Source organism: Gymnoscopelus braueri (genome assembly GCF_963280865.1).
Source record: "Gymnoscopelus braueri genome assembly, chromosome: 6".
Classification (NCBI taxonomy): domain Eukaryota; kingdom Metazoa; phylum Chordata; class Actinopteri; order Myctophiformes; family Myctophidae; genus Gymnoscopelus; species Gymnoscopelus braueri.
Genome location: NC_137607.1, coordinates 55,174,918 through 55,197,593, shown reverse-complemented (window position 1 = coordinate 55,197,593; position 22,676 = coordinate 55,174,918). Strand labels below are relative to the sequence as shown.

The window sequence follows — 22,676 nt, the reverse complement described above, 5'->3', positions numbered from 1 at the left end:
CCCCTCACACCCAGTTTTAGCACTTTTCACAGTGGAGGGGAGGTAAAGAGTCAATGTATCCTACCTGTAGCTCGCCAAGGTAAGAAATGTCAAATGCAGCACTGAAGCAATTGTTTTAAGGTTAACACTGCAATAAGCAGCACAACATAGGGGCGGCCATAGCTGAGTGGTTAGTGAGCCCGCCTAGGGAGCCAGAGGCCCTGGTTGCCCCAGGTACGATTCCAGGCCAGGCCAGCAAATGTGTCGATTAAATGAAATTTGTCCCTGAGCAAGACTCTTAACCCCTAATTGCTCACAGAACCTCATTGGAAACAAGACCGCAAGGACTTTCATGAACGGACCTGTTAAAGGAATTATCCTTATCCTTATCCTTAGAACATGTCTGAGAGCTGGCATGCAGAAGGGATGGGACCGTATGTAGACATTACAGATATTTCTTTGTTTGTGTGTCATGTGTGTGCTCTGACCTTGGCCCTGTGTTGTATAGGTGACCCTGCTAAACTTCATGATCACTCCGGAGGGCATGCAGGACCAGCTGCTGGGCATCGTGGTGGCGCGGGAGAGACCCGACCTGGAGGAGCAGAAGCAGGCACTCATCCTGCAAGGAGCCGAAAACAAGAGGTAGCGCACTCCATCTGCTGTGTTTGTCACACAGGACAGTGAGAGCCAGAAAGTGTAGGCAGTCACAGGAATGTGTTTGTTAAACCATTAAGTCCAGAGGCCCATTCTAAAGCTGTAGTTCTCACATTTTCAAGATAAAAAAAAAAGCACGCAGCACAAAATCTAAAATAGCCAACGCAAAAATCTAAAATGACACAGATGCTTTCCCGGTTTTAGTAAATTGGTCATCACAGTGAGGCATCAGAAACGTCTTGCCAAACAGGGTCTGCGTCCACAGAAGGTGTTTTTTTCTAAAAAAAAATATCCCTCGATTTTGTAAAAAAAAAATCACCCGGTGCCAATTTTCTAAGTGATGGGCACTACACTCCCCCCACCAGCCTAGGGAGCCCAGGGCCGAGCTCATGCCTCCTTCAACCAGGGGAGTTTCCCTGGTTGGACGTAGCGCGTGGAAGGAACACGTTATTCCAACCAGTTCCCTTCCCCTCCATCAGGCGCCCTGGCTGACCAGGGGGAGGCAGTATAGTGACCAGGATTACTACATGTTTTTGTGAGGGTATTAACTACCCTAGAGACACGGGGAGAACATGCAAACTCCACACAGAGTATGCCCTTTCGCCAACCCCACCTAGGGTATGGGCGGTTTTTTTAGCAGCCAGCGCTACTGCTGTTCTTGGAGCTCAACAAAACTCTGTGACGAGCGGTGTGACTCCACACCTTGCACTGACAAGTTTAGAATATGTTAACTTCTATGTGCATTTTACGGAAGTTTATGAGGAATTTGTGTAAAATGTACATTGAAACAGTTTTATTTGTTTTCACTTGAGCGGGATGGATGGTGGATTTGATTAGGACATCAATCAAGAGGGACGTTATCACATACTAATTAATGTAGAATTGTCCAAAAACTCAATTTGATGTGTTAAATAATGATAAATACTACCTTTCTTTATGTTTCTTTCTTTTTGCTGTTGGCAGACAGCTGAAGGAGATCGAGGACCAGATCCTGGAGGTGTTGTCTTCCTCGGAGGGCAACATCCTGGAGGACGAGACGGCCATCCAGGTCCTCTCCTCCTCCAAGGTGCTCGCCAATGAGATCTCAGAGAAGCAGGCCGTCGCCGAGGCCACGGAGGTGAAGATCGACGAGACCCGGATGGGCTACACGCCCATCGCCGTGCACTCGTCCATCCTCTTCTTCTCCATCGCCGACCTGGCCAACATCGAGCCCATGTACCAGTACTCGCTCGCCTGGTTCATCAACCTCTTTGTCCTCTCAATTGACAACTCAGACAAGAAAGACATCCTGGTGGAGAGGTGAGCAGCACCGTGGAGAAAAGCGAAATCATTTCCCTTTGTCGTTCCCCGATGTAATTGCCGCGTTTTGAGCTTGTAGATTTGCTATTTTCGTACCTCAAGATATATGTTTTTTTAAGTCTGCACTGCAATTAACGTCTGCAATCAACGTCAGCAGTCAAATGAAACTCACTAAACAAGCCTTTTGTTTAACTAAGAAAGGTCAAGCTCAAAGCAGAGACATTAATCACTAGGTGTGATCTTTGTGTGCGTGCGTGCCTGCCTGCCTGCCTGCCTGCCTGCCTGCCTGCCTGCCTGCCTGCCTGCGCGTGCGTGCGTGCGTGCGTGCATACATGTGTTAGCGTCTGCACCAGTCTTTTGCTTTTGTGTTTGTGTACACATTTGCCTGCATGTGTTCATGATTGGTGTTTGTGTGTGTCTTCTGCAGGCTCCGGATACTCAAGGACCACTTCACATACTCGCTGTATGTCAACGTGTGCCGCTCGCTGTTTGAGAAGGACAAGCTGCTTTTCTCTTTCTGCCTCAACGTCAATCTGCTCATGCACGACAAACTGGTAGGAATGCACACGCACACACACACACACACACACACACACACACACACACACACACACACACACACACACACACACACACACACACACACACACACACACACACAGCGTCTCTGACATTTCTGTCAAACCACAGGCTTAAATACAATGTGCACATGCAGTACTCGAAGGGTATGGCATGGGTCTGAATCACAAGTCAACATGTCCAGGTTTTGCCAGAGAAAAAGTCAGGTAAACAGCCAGGAGAATAAGGCTGGCAAATTTATGCTATGGGAGGCAGCCAACACACAGGCATCAATCACAAGGGTGTCCCATACCTACAGTACATAAACACTGGCGAGCTAGACAGGTGTATGGAATATTGAATTGAATGGAGATGCTGCTGCAGGGCTCATCCGAGGATGACCTAAAGACTATTTGATTCGTTGTCCCTATTTTGGCCATGTCATTATAGGTGAAATATAGCATAGGCCTATATACACATGGTATGCCAGTGTTACACAGCGAAGATAAGCGATCAATGTGTCGTCTCGTGATGCATCTCGAGCTTGTCGAAAAAAAACGGTGTCCAAAAAACCAAGCTATTTAGTAGGACGGTGTCAGGCTTAAGTGGTTACCCCCCCCCCCCTCCCCTCCCCGATCCAGGTGGAGGAAGGAGAGTGGCGCTTTCTGCTGACAGGTGGCGTGGGCCTGCATAACCCTCACTCCAACCCCTGCACCTGGCTGCCAAAGAAGTCCTGGGATGAGCTCTGTCGCCTGGATGACATGGAACGTTTCGGGGGCCTGCGGTCTGACATGGCTCGTCTCAAAGATGAATGGAAGAAGGTGTACGACAGCCCAGTGAGTGTCTATGAGTGTGTCTATGAGTGTGTCTATGAGTGTGTCTATGAGTGGCGTATGTGTTAAGCTTAATTTATACGTGTTGCTTGGTATGGCTTGCCGAAAAGAGCCTAAGTATATCATACAAATATTACTGCACAAGAGCAGAGGATTTAGAGACCAGACACAAGTTGGTAATCTCCACATCCATGCCAGTATATTACTATAGTGTGTGTGTGTGTGTGTGTGTGTGTGTGTGTGTGTGTGTGTGTGTGTGTGTGTGTGTGTGTGTGTGTGTGTGTGTGTGTATCCTCACTTCCTCAGAACCCGCACCACACACCGTTTCCAGGTGAGTGGCAGGAGAAGCTGGGCCAGTTCCAGAAGATGTTGGTGATCCGCTGTCTCAGACCAGATAAGGTCAGATTGCTTTGCTGTGCTCCCCACACACACACACACACACACACACACACACACACACACACACACACACACACACACACACACACACACACACACACACACTTAACCACTTAAACCCCATATGGTTGAGCGGAGTCCCTCAGGGCTCTATGCTAGTGTATTTTCTGTTTTCAGTCTTACGGTAAATATTTTTTCGCTCTTCAGAGCTCGTAGATCGGCAATTTTCTGTAAATGATTTTTCCTCTAATACAGATGCTGGGGTATACTATTAATTTAGCTCGAAGCATCAACACGTTTACCAAGAAAATTGTACTCGTAAGCAGTGGTGTAAAGTAACTAAGTACATTTACTCAAGTACTGTACTTAAGTACAATTTTGAGGTATTTTTCCTTTACTGGAGTATTTCAAATTTTCAGTACTTTTACTTCTACTCCACTACAGTACATCTCAGAGACAAATATTATACTTTTACTCCACTACAATTATTTGAAAACTTTAGTTACTAGTTACTTTGTAGTTATAAATTATTATATTATAAAACATACATGAACCACTTCAGCCATATTTCATACATAGGTTAAAAGAAAATAGCTGATCTTTTGCGACGCGTTGTGAGCTTGTAGATCTGCTATTTTCAAACATTTGGTTACTTTTACTTTAGGTATTCTCAGTATGTTTTGATGCCAATACTTTTGTACTTTTACTCAAGTAGCATTTTGAACACAGGCCTTATACGTGTAACAGAGTACTTTTATATTGCGGTATTGATACTTTTACTTAAGTAAAATATCTGAGTACTTCTTCCACCACTGCTCATAAGGTCACTCTATATGCCCACCAGATCATTCCCATGGTGCAGGAGTTTGTCTCTGACAGCCTGGGACGACTCTTCATCGACGCGCCCCCGTTCAACCTGAGCAAGGCCTTTGGTGACAGTCACTGCTGCGCCCCGCTCATCTTCATCCTCTCCCCCGGCTCGGACCCCATGGCCGCTCTGCTCAAGTTCGGAGACGAGCAGGTAGAGAGACTTACAGAAACCTGTGAAATCCCGCTCTGTGTCCACAGACTGGCATCTGTGCCCTGTCAAAATGGCCTGAAAATAGTGAGCTTCGGTCAAGATTAACCCATTCAGACCGGGAGCTCATTCGTGTCTCATTTTTAGATTTCTTTGGCTATTAAAAAAATTGCAGATCTACAAGCTCATAGCGCGGCACCGAGTGCCGCGCTATGAGCTTGTAGATCTGCTATTTTTGAAAATTTGTGCAAATCGTTGAATATATATATATATTTTTTAAGATTTGTAACTCAAATCTTTGCTTCTGGGGGATTCTACAAATGTCTTCTAAATCCTAACAGTTTATGTTTTGGGATAAAAACTTATGCTGCTATAATATCAGTGGTTCTCAAACTTTTTCATGTCAAGGACCCCCAAAATGATATGTATTTGGCCGCGGATCCCCCATCTCAAAATATTTTGTTCAAGGGACCCCCAAAAGCAAAGATTTGAGTTAAGAATGTTTGCTTAAAAAATATATATATATTCAAAGATTTGCACAATTTTTAAAAAAAAATCAAAAAAAATAGCAGATCTACAAGCTCATAGCGCGGCACTCGGCGCGGCACTAGTATATCTGCTATTTTTGAATAGCCAAAGAAATCTTTAAAATGACACAGATTCTTTCGTGGTCGAATTGGTGAAATAATGCATAAAAAAATTATGGAATTATGATAAAGGTCATTCAATGTGCTTATAATAACTGTGTGTGGGATCCATGACAACCTCAACAGCCAGGATTGCCAATGCAGGTGTGGAATGTTTGGAAACATACTATTATATGGAGGGTTAAACCATTTAAACCCCTATGTTTCTAGTATGGGAAGTACATAGTATGAACAAGCATAAAAATCAAAGCCAGCACTAAACACCAAACCCTTTGTCATTAAAGGGTTCTGCATGCTTCACTAAGTAGTGAAGTATTAATAATAGCTTATATAATCAAAGCTGTGAAACAATGGAAGGTCTATCTACTCTGTCGAAAAACGGGAAAAGTCGGGAATCTTTAAATAGATCATGTGTGAACAAGTAGGAACTGCTGATTTTAGGCAGTGGCTCCTGCAAATGCTTTTGATGTAAAAATGTGTGTGCGCGTGCGTGTGCGTGCGTGTGCGTGCGTGCGTGCGTGCGTGCGTGCGTGCGTGCGTGCGTGCGTGCGTGCGTGCGTGCGTGCGTGTGTGTGTGTGTGTGTGTGTGTGTGTGCGCACGCGTGTGTGTGTTTTTATTCCCCAGGGCTTCACTGGTACCAAGCTGATTTCCCTCTCACTGGGGCAAGGCCAGGGCCCTATTGCTATGAAAATGATCGAGACGGGCATTAAAGAGGGCACCTGGGTGGTCCTGCAGAACTGCCACCTGGCCACGTCCTGGATGCCCACTCTAGAGCGAGTCTGTGAGGTCTGAAAGAACACACACACATACACTGATGTACTACTGTTTGTGGTAATGTTGCAACATTTCAACCAGGCTGCTCTTCAAGGCATACTCATAAAGTACACAAGAAAAGGTTGTTTGTATTGTTTGTATGTATGTGAGACGGCTATTAAGACAGCCCTTTAGGCAGTGTTGATTTTGACAGCAAATTTTGATTTAGTCATATTTTAGTCATCTGAAATGTTTTAGTTTTTGTTTAGTTTTAGTCGACTAAATCTTCAGACTAAAATGTATTTTCGGCTGAAAATAGCAGATCTACAAGCTCAGCTTGTAGATCTGCTATTTTCAGAGCGCAACACCCGAGCGCTACTGGATCTCTTCTCCACTAGTCCCTCCCTATCATTTTAGTCTAGTTTTTATTTGTTGACGAAATTGTCATTATATTTAGTCTTAGTTTTAGTAGTTGTAGCTTAGTTTTTATTTTGAATAAACTGAACTGTCGCTGTGAAGGGCTTGATATACTTTGTTGTGCACAGTGTTGTGCCCTGAAAATAGCAGATCCACAAACTCACAACGCATCACAGTGCAACGCGTTGTCTGCCACGCTTTGTGAGCCTGTACATCGGCTAATTTAGGGGTGCGATACAGGCACACAACTAAGTATAAATCTGGCTTAGGCAACTTCACTGCTAAAGGAAGTCACCTTGTCAAACATGATGAAACTCAGCTGCCAAACATGGTTGCTGGCCTGTTGCAGATGGTTTGATAGAATTAGCAGCTGAGGGAACACTGTTTCATCCGGGGGCATTTGATGTTTAGATAAAAGACAAATTTGTGTTGCTCTAAATAAGAGAGTACAAGTGTACAGAGTGTAAGAGAGTGCACAATGTAATAAACAATGTACAAATGTAATACACACTGTATAATTCTTACATTTGTACACTCTGAGTTAAATTAACACTGAAAAGTGTAAACATCAAACATCTCTCATTTGTGCCTTTACCACTGCATAAATGAACAGTTCTCCACGTGGGAGGAGAGCAACATACTGTGCATTGTTCTCAAGACCAATAAACCAAACACTGAGTCGTTGTGCACTGTAAAATCCTCAGTGTTCATTTAACTCTGAGGTTGTATAAACATTTGCACACTCTGATTGCAAATGGATTAATGAACACTGAGGATCAGTGGTGTAAAGTAACGAAGTACATTTACTCAAGTACTGTACTTAAGTACAATTTTGAGTTATTTTTTACTTTAGTCGAGTATTTTCAAATTTCAGTACTTTTACTTCTACTCCACTACATCTCAGAGGCAAATATTGTACTTTTACTCCACTACAATTATTTGAAAACTTTAGTTACTAGTTACTTTGCAATTGTCAATTATTATATTATAAACATACATTAACCACTTCAGCCCAATTTTATACATAGGCTATTTGAAAATAGCAGATCTACAAGCTCACAACGCGTCGCTTTGCGACGCGTGGCGACGCGTTGTGAGCTTGTAGATCTGCTATTTTCAAACATTTGAATACTTTTTTTTTGGTACTTTAAGTATATTTTGATACCAATACTTTTGTACTTTTACTTATGTAACATTTTGAACACAGGCCTTTTACTTGTAACAGAGTATTTCTACATTGCAGTATTGACACTTTTACTTAAGTGAAACATTTTGAGTACTTTTCCCACCACTGCTGAGGATTTGGTGTGTCTTTGAGCAGGAGCTGAACCCAGACAGCACCCATCCGGACTTCAGACTGTGGCTGACCAGCTACCCGTCTCCCACCTTCCCTGTGGCTGTGCTCCAGAACGGGGTCAAGATGACCAACGAGGCCCCCAAGGGCCTCAGAGCCAACATTGCACGCTCCTTCCTCATGGACCCCATCTCCGACCCCGAGTTCTTCAGTAACTGCAGCAAGCCGGTCAGTGTGTTACATGTTCAAGATTCAAGGTCTTGAACCTGCCTGCACGGGAGCCAGGACTAAGTTTTCTTAGTCCTGCTCCCGCTGGAGGAAACTATTGCCGCCCCCACGCCCGCATTGGTTTAATTTCTGACCGCCCCAGTAACTTTCGTCGCTGTCGGGCAGAAACCTAATTTCTTTCCCCGTAAATGAATGCCCTGGCCTACTTGATCATACTACAGCATCACACAAAAGCATCAAAAGTAGCAGATCTACAAGCGCAAAGTTTTGAGCTTGTAGATCTGCTATTTTTGCTACTTTTGAATTTTTCCTGAAAAGTAACAGTTTTGGACAACGATTTCTGACTGTCACTCCCACCCACAGGCAAAATGTAAGTGCCATCTAGTCCTGTATCATCCCCAAATCTCTGTCTGTATTGTTATGTCTTGTGTACAAGTACATAAGAGTAAAATTATTTTGTACTCATTCCAGCATGAAATGTATGTGTTTATAAGTGCTTACATGCATGCATGTTGTTATTCACTGTGCGTGCGTGTGTGTCTGTGTGTGTGTTCGTGCGTGCCTGCGTCCACTCCTCAGGCAGTGTTCAAGAAGCTGCTATACGGCCTGTGTTTCTTTCACGCTCTGACCCAGGAGAGGAAGAAGTTTGGTCCTCTGGGCTGGAACATCCCCTATGAGTTCAATGAGACTGACCTGCGTATCTCCGTCCAGCAGCTTCGCATGTTTCTGGAACAGTACCAGGTATTGTTGGGAGTGACACACAATTGAATAAAACGTCCAGGCTACTAATACATTTTTAGTGATGTTTACTCAATTGACACACGCACGAACATGCATGCACGCACACGCCATCACACACATTTGATTTACTTTTTTTTCAGGGAAATCTAAAATATATTTTTCAATCAATTCTATCTTCCTATGACGGAATCACAGCCTTGCTGATATACTTGTGTGATATATGAGGAAACATTACCCTTTTCCCCATCAGAAAGAGATCAGAAAAAAAAAATTGTGGGGAAAATGGTACACACACACAAACACACACACATATCTTGAATCTGCAATGCTGGAGCCTGTATGACAAAGAATTTCTCCCACTTTTTTACACCTGTAATACCTGTGATGTTAGTTCATTCATCTTGAACACATGAGAGACAGAGTGCACAAACACTAAAGCGATGATGGGCTCTGTGAATGTCATGGGTGTAATGATGAGTCTATAACTTCCTGCCCCGACAGGAAGTGCCCTTTGATGCCCTCAGCTACATGACGGGGGAGTGCAACTATGGAGGGCGTGTGACGGACGACTGGGACAGACGGACACTGCACACCATCCTCTCCATCTTCTACACCCCCAAAATACTCCAGGACCCCAACTACAAGTTTGACCCCAGTGGGATCTATTTCTCACCTCCTGAGGGGGATGTAAGTATACTTGACTTTATGTTCTAACCTCTTTTATATATTATGTATATATAAATAGTTATTTGTCCTGTTTCTGTCCTGTGCTAAATAATTTCACCCACTTCCTTACACCTGTAAACCTGTAATGTTACGATAAAGTGTAACATCACCAATGCTGTGGCACCAAACTCGCCCCTAACGCTATTTATTCATGAACCCTTTAAGACCTGAGGCCAATTCTACAAAATGTCTTCTAAATCTAAAACTGAAAAAACGTATGTTACTATGTCAGTGGTTCTCAATCTTCAATCTCAATCTTTTTCATGTAGCGCGGCACTCGGTGCCGCGCTACGAGCTTGTATATCTGCTATTCTTGAATAGCCAAAGTGTAAAATAATTTTTAAATAATTTTTTTGCTCAAATCTAAAAATTACACAGATGCGTTCCAGGTCTTAATGGGTTAACTCACATTTACATAGCCAATGTTATAAATGTCATCAATCTAAAGATGAACATTGTTTTTCAATTAGCCTTATTATTCTGAATATGTTCCAGTGTTAAAATAGACATTTCCCATCTCCCTCCCCTATTCTCCACCACTAACCACCCCTCTGGTTTTACCTCTGTTCTCTCCTGCAGTACAACAGCTATATTGAATACACCAAGTCGTTGCCACACAGCCCGTCTCCTGAGATTTTCGGCATGAATGCCAACGCCGACATCACCAAGGACCAAGCAGAGACACAGCTGCTGTTCAACAGCATCCTACTCACACAGGTAAACAGCAGTGTTGATTTTGACAGCAAATTTTTATTTAGATTTAGTTTTAGTCATAGTCTTTTGAATCAAATTCCATTTAGTTTCAGTCATATTTTAGTCATCTGAAATGTGTTAGTTTTTCTCTAGTTTTAGTCGACTAAATATCATAAGATTTTAGTCGATTAAATCTACAGTCGACTTAGTCGGCTAAAATGTATTTTGTCGGTGCCTTGATGGCGTCGTAATGGCTGATTTTACACTTGGTTCCATGCTGAAAATAGACGATCTACAAGCTCACAACGCGTCGCAGCGCGACGCGTTGTGAGCTTGTAGATCTGCTATTTTCAGAGCGCAACACCCGAGCGCAACAAAACATAAAATGACTTGTCTTTTAGTTCTACTGGATCTCTTCTCCACTAGTCCCTCTATAACATTTTAGTCTAGTTTTTGTTTGTTGACGAAATTGTCAATATATTTAGTCATAGTTTTAGTCATCATAGCTTAGTTTTTATTTCGTTTTTATTTAGTTTTCGTCAGTGAAAAAAGGTAGTCGACGAACATTTTTCGTCATAGTTTTAGTCGACGAAATCAACACTGGAAAACAGCCATACTGCCGAGGCCTGCACAGCACCCGGGAGCTAGAACACCCAACTACTGTAACACACACACACACACACACACACACACACACACACACACACACACACACACACACACACACACACACACACACACACACACACACACACACACACACACACACACACACACACACACACACACACTAGTAAGCACCACCACACACACACACATGAAAAAGAACATGAAATGTAAGGCAAGGAAAGGCATTATTTGTATGGCACATTTCAACAACAAGGCACTTCAGTGTGCTTTACACAGAGCATCAAGCAAGGAAACACACTTATAAAATGACATTAGGATGCATAAAACAAAAGAAGTAAAAATGAATAGATACAGTTACAGTGCAGAAGAGAAAAGAAAAGAGAAAAATAAAATCAAAGGCAGCAGCAAACAGAAAGGTCTTTAGTTGTGTTTTAAAAGAAATAAGAGTGGCAGCAGACCTGCAGTTTTCTGGGAGTTTGTTCCAGATATGTGGTGCATAAAACTAAATGCTGCTTCCCCACGTTTATTCATGGTTTTAGGGACAGAAAGCAGACCTTTCCCAGATGACCTGAGAGGTCTGGATGGTTCATGATATCGTAACAAGATCAGAAATGTATTTTGGCCCCTAAACCATTTAAAGCTTTATTAGACCAACAGTAGTATTTTTAAATCAATTATTTTACACACAGGGAGCCAGTGTAAGGATTTAAGATGTAAGCAAAATATGTAAAAATGTAAGCAACGATACACCGCCAAATATTAACCCATTAAGACCTGAGGCTGATTAAAACGTGTTTTTTTTTCTAAATCCTAACGCTTAAAAAAAGATATGTTGTGGTGGATAAAATTCATATAACAGTCATTGTGGTATTGATTATTTGAATGTATTAGTAAGAGGCAGCAATCATCACCTGTTCTTCACTGTCAAACTCCTCTCCCTGACAGTATTTTAGAAACAGTCGACTCATGCAAACCTATTTCAAACATAGCCACTATGTGCGAGTCAGTTCTAGAATAAAGCCCATGTAAGGAATGACCATCTGTTGTTATACCTCTGTGTACCATCCTGCGAGTATAAATATGTGTAAGACATTGGTGTTGGGGAGTGATGGGGGAAGCTCTGGAGGGAGACACTAGTCTCTCTCTGCTGTGATGAGATCTACAATAAAGTATGGAGTTTGGTTCCTGACGACTGAGTCCTGCATCTTCCTGATTTGGTTACCTTACATAAAGTAACATGTAAAAGCTGCCATTATAATGTATTCAAAGATTTTCACACATTTTCACAATTTTTCAAAAATAGCAGATCTACAAGCTCATAGCTTGTATATCTGCTATTTTTGAATAGCCAAAGAAATCTAAAAATGACACAGGCGCGTTCCCGGTCTTAATGGGTTAAGTGGCAGATAAAGGCAGTGTGACACTAAGCCTTCTCTTCTAAAATAGTCCAGGCAATTCAAAAACTGTTTAACAGATTGTTTTGTTTTGTTAGTATTATCTTAGCCTCGATCTCCAGGCTTTTATTGCTTAGTTTTGCTAAAAAATAAAAGCCTGGCCCAACCATAGCCTGTACTGTGTATGAGGAAGTGTTTCATTTCCCAACCAACCAGAGTGCAGTGGGCGTCGCTCGTAATGTTGTGTTAACGGGGCGGGGGTTGACGGACAGATCGGTGAACCAATGGGATCATGCGCAGTCTCTCGCCGGCTCTATACACACGCCCCTTTATACACGAAATCAGGAGGGTTGCAGCAGGCTAGTATTATCTCAGAGGAAGAAAGGGATTAGGAACCCAACCTAAACTGCACCACGATTCCTGCCATTCATCCTCAACCATCATCGTTCTCTCTCGCTGTCCTTTTCTGGTCCAGTCCCGTTCAACTGGCTCTGACACCAGGTCAGCGGACGACATGGTGTTCGAGGTGGCGGCCGACGTTCTGAGCAAGTTGCCCGCCGACTTCGACCTGGAGGTGGCGATGCTGCGCTTCCCCACCAGCTACGGCCAGAGCATGAACACAGTGCTGGTGCAGGAGATGGGCCGCTTCAACAACCTCCTGTGTGCAGTCCGAGAGTCCTGCGTCAACATTCAGAAGGCCATCAAGGTTAGGACTGTCACCATTACCAGGGCAGGGGTCATCAATATGTCCGTACACACGGACAAATGTGTCCGTGGCAAAGACTCATTTAACAGTTTTTTGAAAAATAGCAGATCTACAACTATGAGCTTGTATATGCTATTTTTTTTGGAATAGCCAAAGAAATCTAAAGTGACACAGATGCGTTCCAGGTCTGAATGGGTTAATAAGACCCAATTACTGAATGTCAAGTCTCCAGGGTTTCTTCAGAATACGTATGACTCTGATTTACTATGACACTATATATGACACATTAGGACTAGTGGTTCTCAAACGTTTTATTTGCAAGGACGTTTTATTTGCAAGAACCAAATGGACCCGTAAGGGTCCATTTGGTTCATGTCCATTCATTTGTCCGTGGCAAAAAAATCATTTTGACCAAAATGTCCATCACAAGACAGCATGTTGATGACCCCTGACCATTACAAAATTTAAGTTGACGATTAATTGTCATACAAATAATTGCGATTAACGATTTAATTGTGTTTTTGGCATCGAACATTGGAACATATGAATCAAAATAGAATTTCTGTTTGCCCTTTAGGCTTTATAATAAAAAATGGCACAGGGCAAAGACATGTAACAATAGCCAAAATAACCGATCTACAAGCTTAAAACGTGTCAGCAATTTCAGCTTTTTTTTATTTAGATGATTATGGGGATATAGTTGCAATTATCTCAAATAATTGCGATTAGACGATTATGTAATAATTGTGACAGGCCTATTCAAGGTACGCTAGTGTGGTTGTGGGGCAGGAACTCTACCCTTGTGCAGCCTGGACACCCTGAACATTTTACTTGTGTTAATGTGTCTGTGGATGTTCGTACTTTGTATTTGTATGTGTGCCCCCTTTGCTTACTTAGTTGAAATTGTGTGTGTGTGTGTGTGTGTGTGTGTGTGTGTGTGTGTGTGTGTGTGTGTGTGTGTGTGTGTGTGTGTGTGTGTGTGTGCGTGTGCGCGTGTGTGGTGTGTGAGATAGGGCTTGGTTGTGATGTCTGCAGAGTTAGAAGAAGTGGTGAACAGCATCTTGCAGGGCCGTATCCCTGGCATGTGGATGAAGAAGTCCTACCCCAGCCTCAAGCCCCTGGGCAGCTACGTCAACGACTTCCTGGAGCGGCTCAAGTTCCTGCAGGTAACCTGCTGCAGCATCACTTCCTCGATCGTCAGGTCAATCCTATATTAAAATTGGCTTAAGGGAGGACGGGTCTATGGGGGATCTCTGACGTTACGTTCATGTCACCATGACTCAGCCATAACCATATAAGGAGTTCCGAATGCAGCTATGCCCAAATATGGAGTGTGTTGTCTAACCTCAATGTCCTCATGGCATCAGGCGCAAACAAATCAGTCAGCTCCATATATGGGAACAAAAGGGGGCATGCCCATATATCTGCCCACATTCTGATGACATCAGGGATCTCCATATATGGGCATAAAAGGGACCAGGACTGACAGATACAGAGATCGCCATATATGGTCATATCAGTCAGATCGGTGGTGTGAGGAACCGTTAGTGTCCAAAATGTCCAATGTTTCTTGTTTTTTTTTGTTTTGTTTTGTTTTAATGGTAAAATTGTGAATAGCGGATCTACAAGCTCACAACACATTGAGTTGCGATGCGTTGAAGTATAGCCTGTTTTGGTAATAGTACATTCTTTATTTTGACTATTGGTTCTCGGTAATTTTTTTTGCATATTTCAGTAATAGTCTTTGTATACCTATGTAAGTTATTTGTCATACGTATCTGCCCTGTGCCATTTTTGTTTACAAAGCCTAAAAGGCAAAATAGAAATGATTTTGTATTTATTTATACGTTTCAATGTTAAATGCCAAAAAACAAAATTTTTTATAACAATTAATGGTCAACTAAAGTTTTCATGACTGTGACGGCCCTACCCCCCCCCCCTCCCATGTGTTGTGTGATCAGGACTGGTACGAAGGGGGGATGCCGGCCGTCTTCTGGATATCCGGGTTCTTTTTCACGCAAGCCTTCCTGACAGGCAGCCAGCAGAACTACGCCAGGAAGCACACCATCCCTATCGACCTGCTGGGCTTTGACTTCCAGGTGCTAGATGACACAGAGTACCACCAGCCACCAGAGGACGGTAAAGACACCAGGGCTTGGAGGGAGGAGACGGGATACACTAGAGAGTTGGAGGCTCGGGTTAGAGAAACAGGCTTTATGACTGGAAGGTGACAGGTCCCATGTTCATGACAACATGAAAAATGTTTGATTCCATGGCCATGGAAAATACTCACTTGGGATGGGCTGGCAGGTGCCTGTTAGCCATGTATGTTTTTTTTTCTTTTTTGTTTAAAAATGTTGTATCTATAATGACACGCCCAAAATAGGGATACCAGGTTGAAAGTGGATAGTATTCTAAATAAATATATATATATATATTTTTTTTTTAAAGGAGTAGTTCACCCAAAAAATTACTTATTTTCTATCAATTGCACACCCCATGAAGCCTTGAATCCATGGATTTATTTGTGTTTTTGTGGCATTCCTAAGCCAATAATTGTATTCCTGTCTCCTACCGGCTAATGTATTCGGTAGGAGACACAAAGTAGATTATTTGTGTCTCCTACCGGAAATACACCCAGGCATCAAATTATTGGCTTAGGAATGCGACAAAAACCAAAATAAATCCATGAATTCAAGGCTTCATGGGGTGCGCAATTGATAGAAAATAAGTCATTTTTTGGGTGAAGTCCTCCTTTAAAGTGTTTAATATTGGATATTGGGATATTGGGACAACTCAAGGCAAATTGCGAATGTTAAGTCTCTTTATAGTTGTCATAGTGGTGTGTTGAGTGTCTCTTTATAGTTGTCATTGTTTGTGTGTGTGTGTGTGTGTGCGTGTGTGCGTGCGTTAGGTGTGTACATTCGAGGGCTTTTCCTTGATGGTGCTCGTTGGGACAGAGAGGCCAGACATCTGGTTGAGTCCTACCCTAAAGCGCTGCACGACACCATGCCTGTGGTGAGAGCTCCTGCACACATACACTGGGAAACGCTCAGATTCCACACTCTTCCTTATTTCAGTGGTTCTCAAACTTTTTCATGTCAAGGAATCCCAAATTGATATGTATCTGGCCGCGGACCCCCATCTGACAATGTTTTGTGCCGGGGACCCCCAGAAGAGACACTCTTTCATGATGCAGTAGAGCATTCATTCACGAAAAAATATAAAAAGTTGAAATATGGAGATAAGATGTTTCCGTCCGACAACAACGATGTCTAGATACAGACACATTTCAATGTGCAGCCTTAAAGGGATAGTTCACCCCCAAAATGACTTTTTTTTCTATCGATTACTCAAACCATGGAGACTTGAATCACTATATATTTTTTGTTTTTGTTGCATTCCTTAGCCAATATTTTGATGACCAGCGGACCGATAGGCAGTTGTTCTGGTAGGAGACACAAAGGAGACTCTTTGTGTCTTCTACTGGAACCGCTGCCGGTCATCAAATTATTGGCTTAGGAATGCGACAAAACCCCCCAAAAATCTGTGAATTCAAGTCTCCATGGGGTGACTAATCGATAGGAAAAAAATCTTTTTTTGAGTGAACTATTCCTTTAAGTCTGATTTATACTTCATTGTATAATGGTGTCACTTGCCGGAAATAGCCGATCTACATACAGCGCATCGCGAAAATAAATTGAGCATTATACATCGTAGAAGTCCCTATAGTCACGCATGTATCTTGCATATATTCCGTATTGTCATTTGCACATTGTTGCTTGTCTTATGAATTGTCATTCTCCTGTGTATGGAAGTCCTACTATGCTGTGCAGTGGAGCATTTTCAAAGTTAATATAAATATACGGTAAACACAATATAAACAGTGTAACCCGTTTTTCCTTAATTTTATCCAAGCAATATTTAATTCACAACTAAAATGAAAATGACATTTTCGAACAATTTAATAAAGAAAAAAAACAGCATTTAACATGTTTACTACTAATTTATAATCAAATAGGAAGTCTCATATCGTCGCTGTTGGGCAGAAACCAGCTATAACACCCTTTACGTCTTGTGTGTGGGTTTCACAAATATTGAACCAATGAAAAGTATTTAAAAAGCGCTTCTGACTAAACCTCCTAACTCCATTGGATCCTCAAACTGTCGGTCAAACCACCTAACTCCAATTTTTCAGATAGCTGTTTTTTCTATCATTGTTTAGAATGACGAAGTCAGACGGAAAAACCCGATCTCCACATTAATGGTCAAAAACCTCCTAACTCCACTTGAGCTGTATTTGGGTAAAATTATGATAACATAAGGACACATTCAAGAATCTGACAATGTAAACCATAGTCACCATACCAACTTTGATGAAGCAGTATTGTGTTGTTCTAAAAACACGTTTGTTTGTTTTTTTCCTGAAAAGTTAATATTTTGGACACAGCTGGTTTCTGGCCGACAGCAGAGATATGATCTTTCATTTGGCACCACGACCCATTTATTTAAGCTAAAATGTTGTGTCATACCATGACATTTGTTCTCGCCACAGCACCTCCAGTGTAACAGCCTGCTGCCTCCTCTCTCTTCCAGATGTGGCTGAAGCCTTTGAAACGACAGGACGTCCCCCAGAGGATGAGCTACGTGGCGCCTGTCTATAAGACCAGCGAGCGGCGAGGCACCTTGTCTACCACTGGCCACTCCACCAACTATGTCATTGCCATGACGCTCAACTCTGACATGCCAGCGGAGCACTGGATCAGACGAGGGGTGGCGTTGCTATGCCAACTAAACTCTTAGCCTCTGTTTTTTTCCCTTTTGCGTTGTTTGTTCACTTGCCTGCATCATGTAAAGAGCCTTGACGTTTTTGTGTAGTTCATGAGGAATGTTGTTTGAATTCTGACTGCAATGTATTTGTTCATTAATTTGATCAAATAAAATGAGCAATTTTGGCACTACTCCCACTAAGGTTTTATGATGTGGTGGCATATTTGATTTTGGTGGGCAATGTGGTGGCATATTAGATTTTGGTGTCATGTGTGAACGTGCACCGAATCTCGAATGGTGGCATTTGTTCCTGGTTAGGACCTGCATTCTTTTCCATCCACGCAAGTGTGAACGTCATACCTCCATGACAGTGCTTTTCAGTGAGTGCAACTGTTGTGTTCAATATTAGCTTTTACATGAACGGAGGAGTGTTCTACAGTCGAGCTCTGTTCATGAACCTCTGTTCATGTAAGAACTTCAGCTACAACATGGGTACAAGTGTGCTGTGGTGCAGAGAGAGAGAGATGGTCGAGTGATCATAGGTTTATATCAAGAGGGAGACCATGCTTTACTCAAGCATGAGAGAGAGAGAGAGAGAGAGAGAGAGAGAGAGAGAGAGAGAGAGAGAGAGAGAGAGAGAGAGAGAGAGAGAGAGAGAGAGAGAGAGAGAGAGAGAGAGAGAGAGAGAGAGGGGTCTGGGGACCCCCAAGAGTCCTTGAGGAGGTTCCATATAGTCCCCAGCAAAATTAATTTAGCATCAAAATAGCAGCTCTACAACATTACAAGTCGCCGCGATGTGACACTCTGTAGATCTTGCAGATCAGCTATTTTCAAAACATGTTGGGGGAAAAAACTACGTTTTAATATGGGGTTACTTGACATGAAAGGTTTGAGAACAACACTGGTCTAGAACAACACTGACAGCTGGGTAGACACAGTTTTTACAGATTGTTTGATATGGCACTCAACACCTACAACAGCAAAGCTTGGAAAGAGATAAACTGCATCATATTTTAGAGGGAAATCTCAATGTTTCAATCTCAATGACTTGACTGACTATCATCCACTACATCAGTGATATTATTTACAGCATCACTGCACAAATGTTACTATTGTTACAGTGTGAAGGGCATACCTTCAACCTTACATTCCCATATTTATGTGAACATCCCCTTAACTTAGACATATAATGTAAACGATGAAAATGTAGTTCATTGGTCATTATGGTTTATTGTTCATTCTAATCTAGCATTTCACAGCCTTTATGTATTAATGCTGTTTCAAATGATACAGCAACTCAGTGGTTGCATACAGAAGCGATACTGTTAGATTGCAGTATGTATGGGAGAAAGGCTTAGCTTAGTATAAAACGGGGTGTCCATGGCACAACATATTTTAAGATGGTGATCCACGGCCATTGATCCACGGCAACAAAAACATCTCCATGAATTATATATATATATATTTTTAATGGCAGATCTACAAGCTCAAAAAGCGTGTGAATGAAATTTGAATGAATGAATGAATGAAAAAAAAATATTTTGTGGCATGCCACCATTTTGGCCCATCCCATATGGGATTATATGACACATTACACAGAAAGAAAACAAGACATTAACAGTCCATTAACAGTCCTTCCTGTTCATAGTACGTCCTTCCTTATAACATACCATTTAAATCAAACGTAAATGCGTACAGTAATTATATGAACAAAATAAGAACAAAAACAAGACATTGCCATTTTACATGTAAATGGCCCTCCTCCTCATTGACCAGGCCTTGTCAAGAAATGAAGCAAAAGAAAAAATGTCTTGTTGAAATAGACGTTTCAGTTTCTCTGAGTCATCCAACCACACAAATTCATACATAGGATCTACCTTATTAAAAAAGTATCTGCCTGATAAGAGTTGTAGAATGGACAATACAAAACAAAATGCATTTCATTTTCAATTTCATTAAGATCACACAAACCACATAATCTATCCTCCTCAACCATGCCTACATATCTACCCGTCTCAATATGAAGACCAAGTATGCCAGCCCTGATTTGAGCACATAAGCTTCGTTTCTTTTTTGACAAATGATACAATACATAATTTTCTGGACAATAGACATGCTTTTTCTCACAATAAGTGCGGAGCTTTGGTTTATTCCATATATCCAGAGCCCAACTGTCCTTTACTTGTTGAAAAATATTTTCTTTTATTACCATACTCTCTACTTTTTCTTTATTATAAAAATGGTCTTCATACCCTGCTCTCAAAAGAATGTCATACTGTACATGTCCGTAGCCCTTGATCAAAATGTCCCACTCGAAGACCTTTCTTACAATTCTATTGGTGTTCAGCCCCAGTATTCTATTCCACAAACGTACCATGTGCTCACTCCACCGTACCTCATTGGGTTCCCACTTCATATCTCCCATGATGGCCAGGGTTGGTGTAAATTTGTGTACTCCCAAGAAGTACCGCATTGCTCTATTGTGGACAGCCTCACTTTTAGGATATTGCTTAAATCCCCAAACACCTGCTACGTAATCCAACACTGGACAGACACAAGCCTGGTATAGTTTGGATACCAGGTGTGTGTGTGTGTGTGTGTGTGTGTGTGTGTGTGTGTGTGTGTGTGTGTGTGTGTGTGTGTGTGTGTGTGTGTGTGTGTGTGTGTGTTCGATCCCGGGCTGGATCCCGGGCTGGGGGGCTCCCCCAGAGTTAGTGTCCTTGAGCAAGACGTTGAACCCCTAATTGCTCCCGATGAGCAGGTTGGTGCCTTGCATGGTTTCCTCTGCCATCGGTGTATGAATGTGTGTGTGCGTGCGTGTGTGGTTGGATGGGGTGGTGGCTGCACTTTATCTGTTTATTTATAATTATTTGTTATTTTAATGTGAAGCACACTGAGTTTATCTCGTATTAAATGTGTTATACAAAATAATTGACTTGACCAAAGACAGTTAATAAGACAGATTAACATTTTCATGTGTTCATCTCCATTCAGGTTGCATGGCTGTGGACTCACAGAGAGATGCTGTGACGATCTGGCCTCCGTTATCAGCTCCAGCTCCTCTAGTCTGACCACCCTGTACCTGCGGTGTAACGAGCTGCACGATGCAGGCGCTAAGCGTCTCTGTGTTGGACTGAAGAGTCCACATTGGCTGCGGGTACATGGACCATCATGTATTCATTCAGAATGAATTCATTCCGAATGAACTCATTCCGAATAGAGGAATCTGATCCACTCACCTGTTTACATGGGACCTGAATAAAAGTATTCCTCGTTTACATGACCAAAGCATTCATTCGGAATATAACTTTTGACATGCGCAAAGTGGTTCCTGCCTATACGCCCTGGCATGGACCAGGGGCCACTACCCGGAGCAGAGCTTCCCCTGGTGGGCATGGGAGGAGGCAATGAATAGCCCCCTTGTGCCTCCGCAGCGGAGGTCTGTCGGTCGTAGACCGACAGACCATACCGGCCCGGTAAGCAACGCACCGACTCCTGGCCAGGCAGCGTTGTATGCGGTACAAGCCTGTGTTCCTTTGTTATCACCGTTTTAATGCAAAAGTAGCAGATCTACAAGTTCAGACCAGTTTATTTTTTTGTATTGGTACCAGACACGGTAAAACGTAGGCTAGCCTATACTATTTGTCACATTTCTCATGTAGGTACGATGACGTCATCGCGCATTCGCACATGGTCATTATAATAATCAATAATAATACATAAACACCGGACCGCTCATGGTCATTATAATAATAAATGGAGAGAGAGAGAGAGCAACACTACAGTCTATGAAACAAGGCACGCTCATTTATGGCAAAAGTACAAAAGTATTGGCATCAAAATATACTTAAGTAGAAAGTATAAGCTACTCATTATGCCGAGTGTCACGTTTTTCTTGTATTATGAAAAAGCTTTGAAACATGCTGTAACTCATTCACTGTGACGAAAACCCTCTTTCTGCGCCGAGTAGCGCGCGGTGCGCACACGGAGAATGCGGAGTCTGTCGCCCTAAAACACAATCGCCCCGGGTCAAAATCCAGCGACCATGGAGCGGCCGTGGATGGCCCGCTCAAAAGGTGCGTGGGGCGTAGTGTTTTTGATTGATTAAGTAAAACTCATCTGTTTTCGCTGCAGCTGCGCCCTAATAATGTAGTTTTCATTTATTTTAAATAATATAAAAGATCCATATACGTGTAGCCTAGGCCAGCAATCCTTGGAGCGTCCGTTCTCCTGGACAAGTCTGGGCTTAACCATGGTTTATTAAATGACGCTATAGAATAGAATCATTCATTTTATCCCGCAGGAGCGACCGTGGCCGAATTAGAGATTTGATAGGTCAGTTTTGGACAATTCTGACAGCACTATAAGCACGGACATGCGCAAAGGAATGCATGTATTCCAAACAGAGAGGAGCGTTCGGAATAAAGTGTTTACATGGTCAATTCCGATTGGTATATCCCGATTCAAACGGTCTATACCACCCCTCCAAACCCGAATGAAAATTCATTCGGGTCAGACTGGAATGGAATATTCTATTCCAATTGAGGTGTTAACATGAGCATTTCTATTCTGAATGAATTCATCCATTCATTCATTCCGAATAGAAGTGTATTCATTCCGAATGAAACTGTCCATGTACCCGCAGCCAGTGTAAACTGGTGGCGCTCAGGTCAGTAGTCCTGAAGTTTGTCACAGTCCTGTCTTTTTCTTCAAGCCTGTCTGTCTCTCTCCCTGGTGTCTTTTCTTTGGCTTGTAAATCTATGTTGCAGATTGGTCCAGTCAAATTGACTGACATCACGTGATGGATATGAGTCCAAAAATACACAAACTAATGAAACTAATACATTTTCACCTTCCAAATTGTTCCGACTTTATATAAACATATATATATTTATTTTATCGTCAAACAGAAAATGAAGTAGTTTGTCCACAAAAT

General features: G+C 42.3%; 1 protein-coding gene across 1 annotated transcript in view; it reads left to right on the top strand.

The window, feature by feature from the left end:
* Window positions 1–17,773, top strand: part of dnah7 (dynein, axonemal, heavy chain 7) — a gene marked incomplete at its 3' end in the record, with an annotated part of 81,339 nt that extends 63,566 nt beyond the window's left edge. The window contains exons 49-64 of the mRNA XM_080430098.1: window positions 488–621; window positions 1,597–1,932; window positions 2,360–2,486; window positions 3,132–3,326; window positions 3,630–3,722; window positions 4,567–4,743; window positions 6,013–6,174; window positions 7,880–8,080; window positions 8,660–8,821; window positions 9,323–9,508; window positions 10,127–10,264; window positions 12,740–12,970; window positions 13,984–14,136; window positions 14,932–15,109; window positions 15,885–15,988; window positions 17,567–17,773. Coding sequence (XP_080286224.1) covers window positions 488–621; window positions 1,597–1,932; window positions 2,360–2,486; window positions 3,132–3,326; window positions 3,630–3,722; window positions 4,567–4,743; window positions 6,013–6,174; window positions 7,880–8,080; window positions 8,660–8,821; window positions 9,323–9,508; window positions 10,127–10,264; window positions 12,740–12,970; window positions 13,984–14,136; window positions 14,932–15,109; window positions 15,885–15,988; window positions 17,567–17,773 — 2,784 coding nt within the window. The remainder of the gene's footprint in view (window positions 1–487; window positions 622–1,596; window positions 1,933–2,359; window positions 2,487–3,131; window positions 3,327–3,629; window positions 3,723–4,566; window positions 4,744–6,012; window positions 6,175–7,879; window positions 8,081–8,659; window positions 8,822–9,322; window positions 9,509–10,126; window positions 10,265–12,739; window positions 12,971–13,983; window positions 14,137–14,931; window positions 15,110–15,884; window positions 15,989–17,566) is intronic.
* Window positions 17,774–22,676: the final 4,903 nt, after the last annotated feature.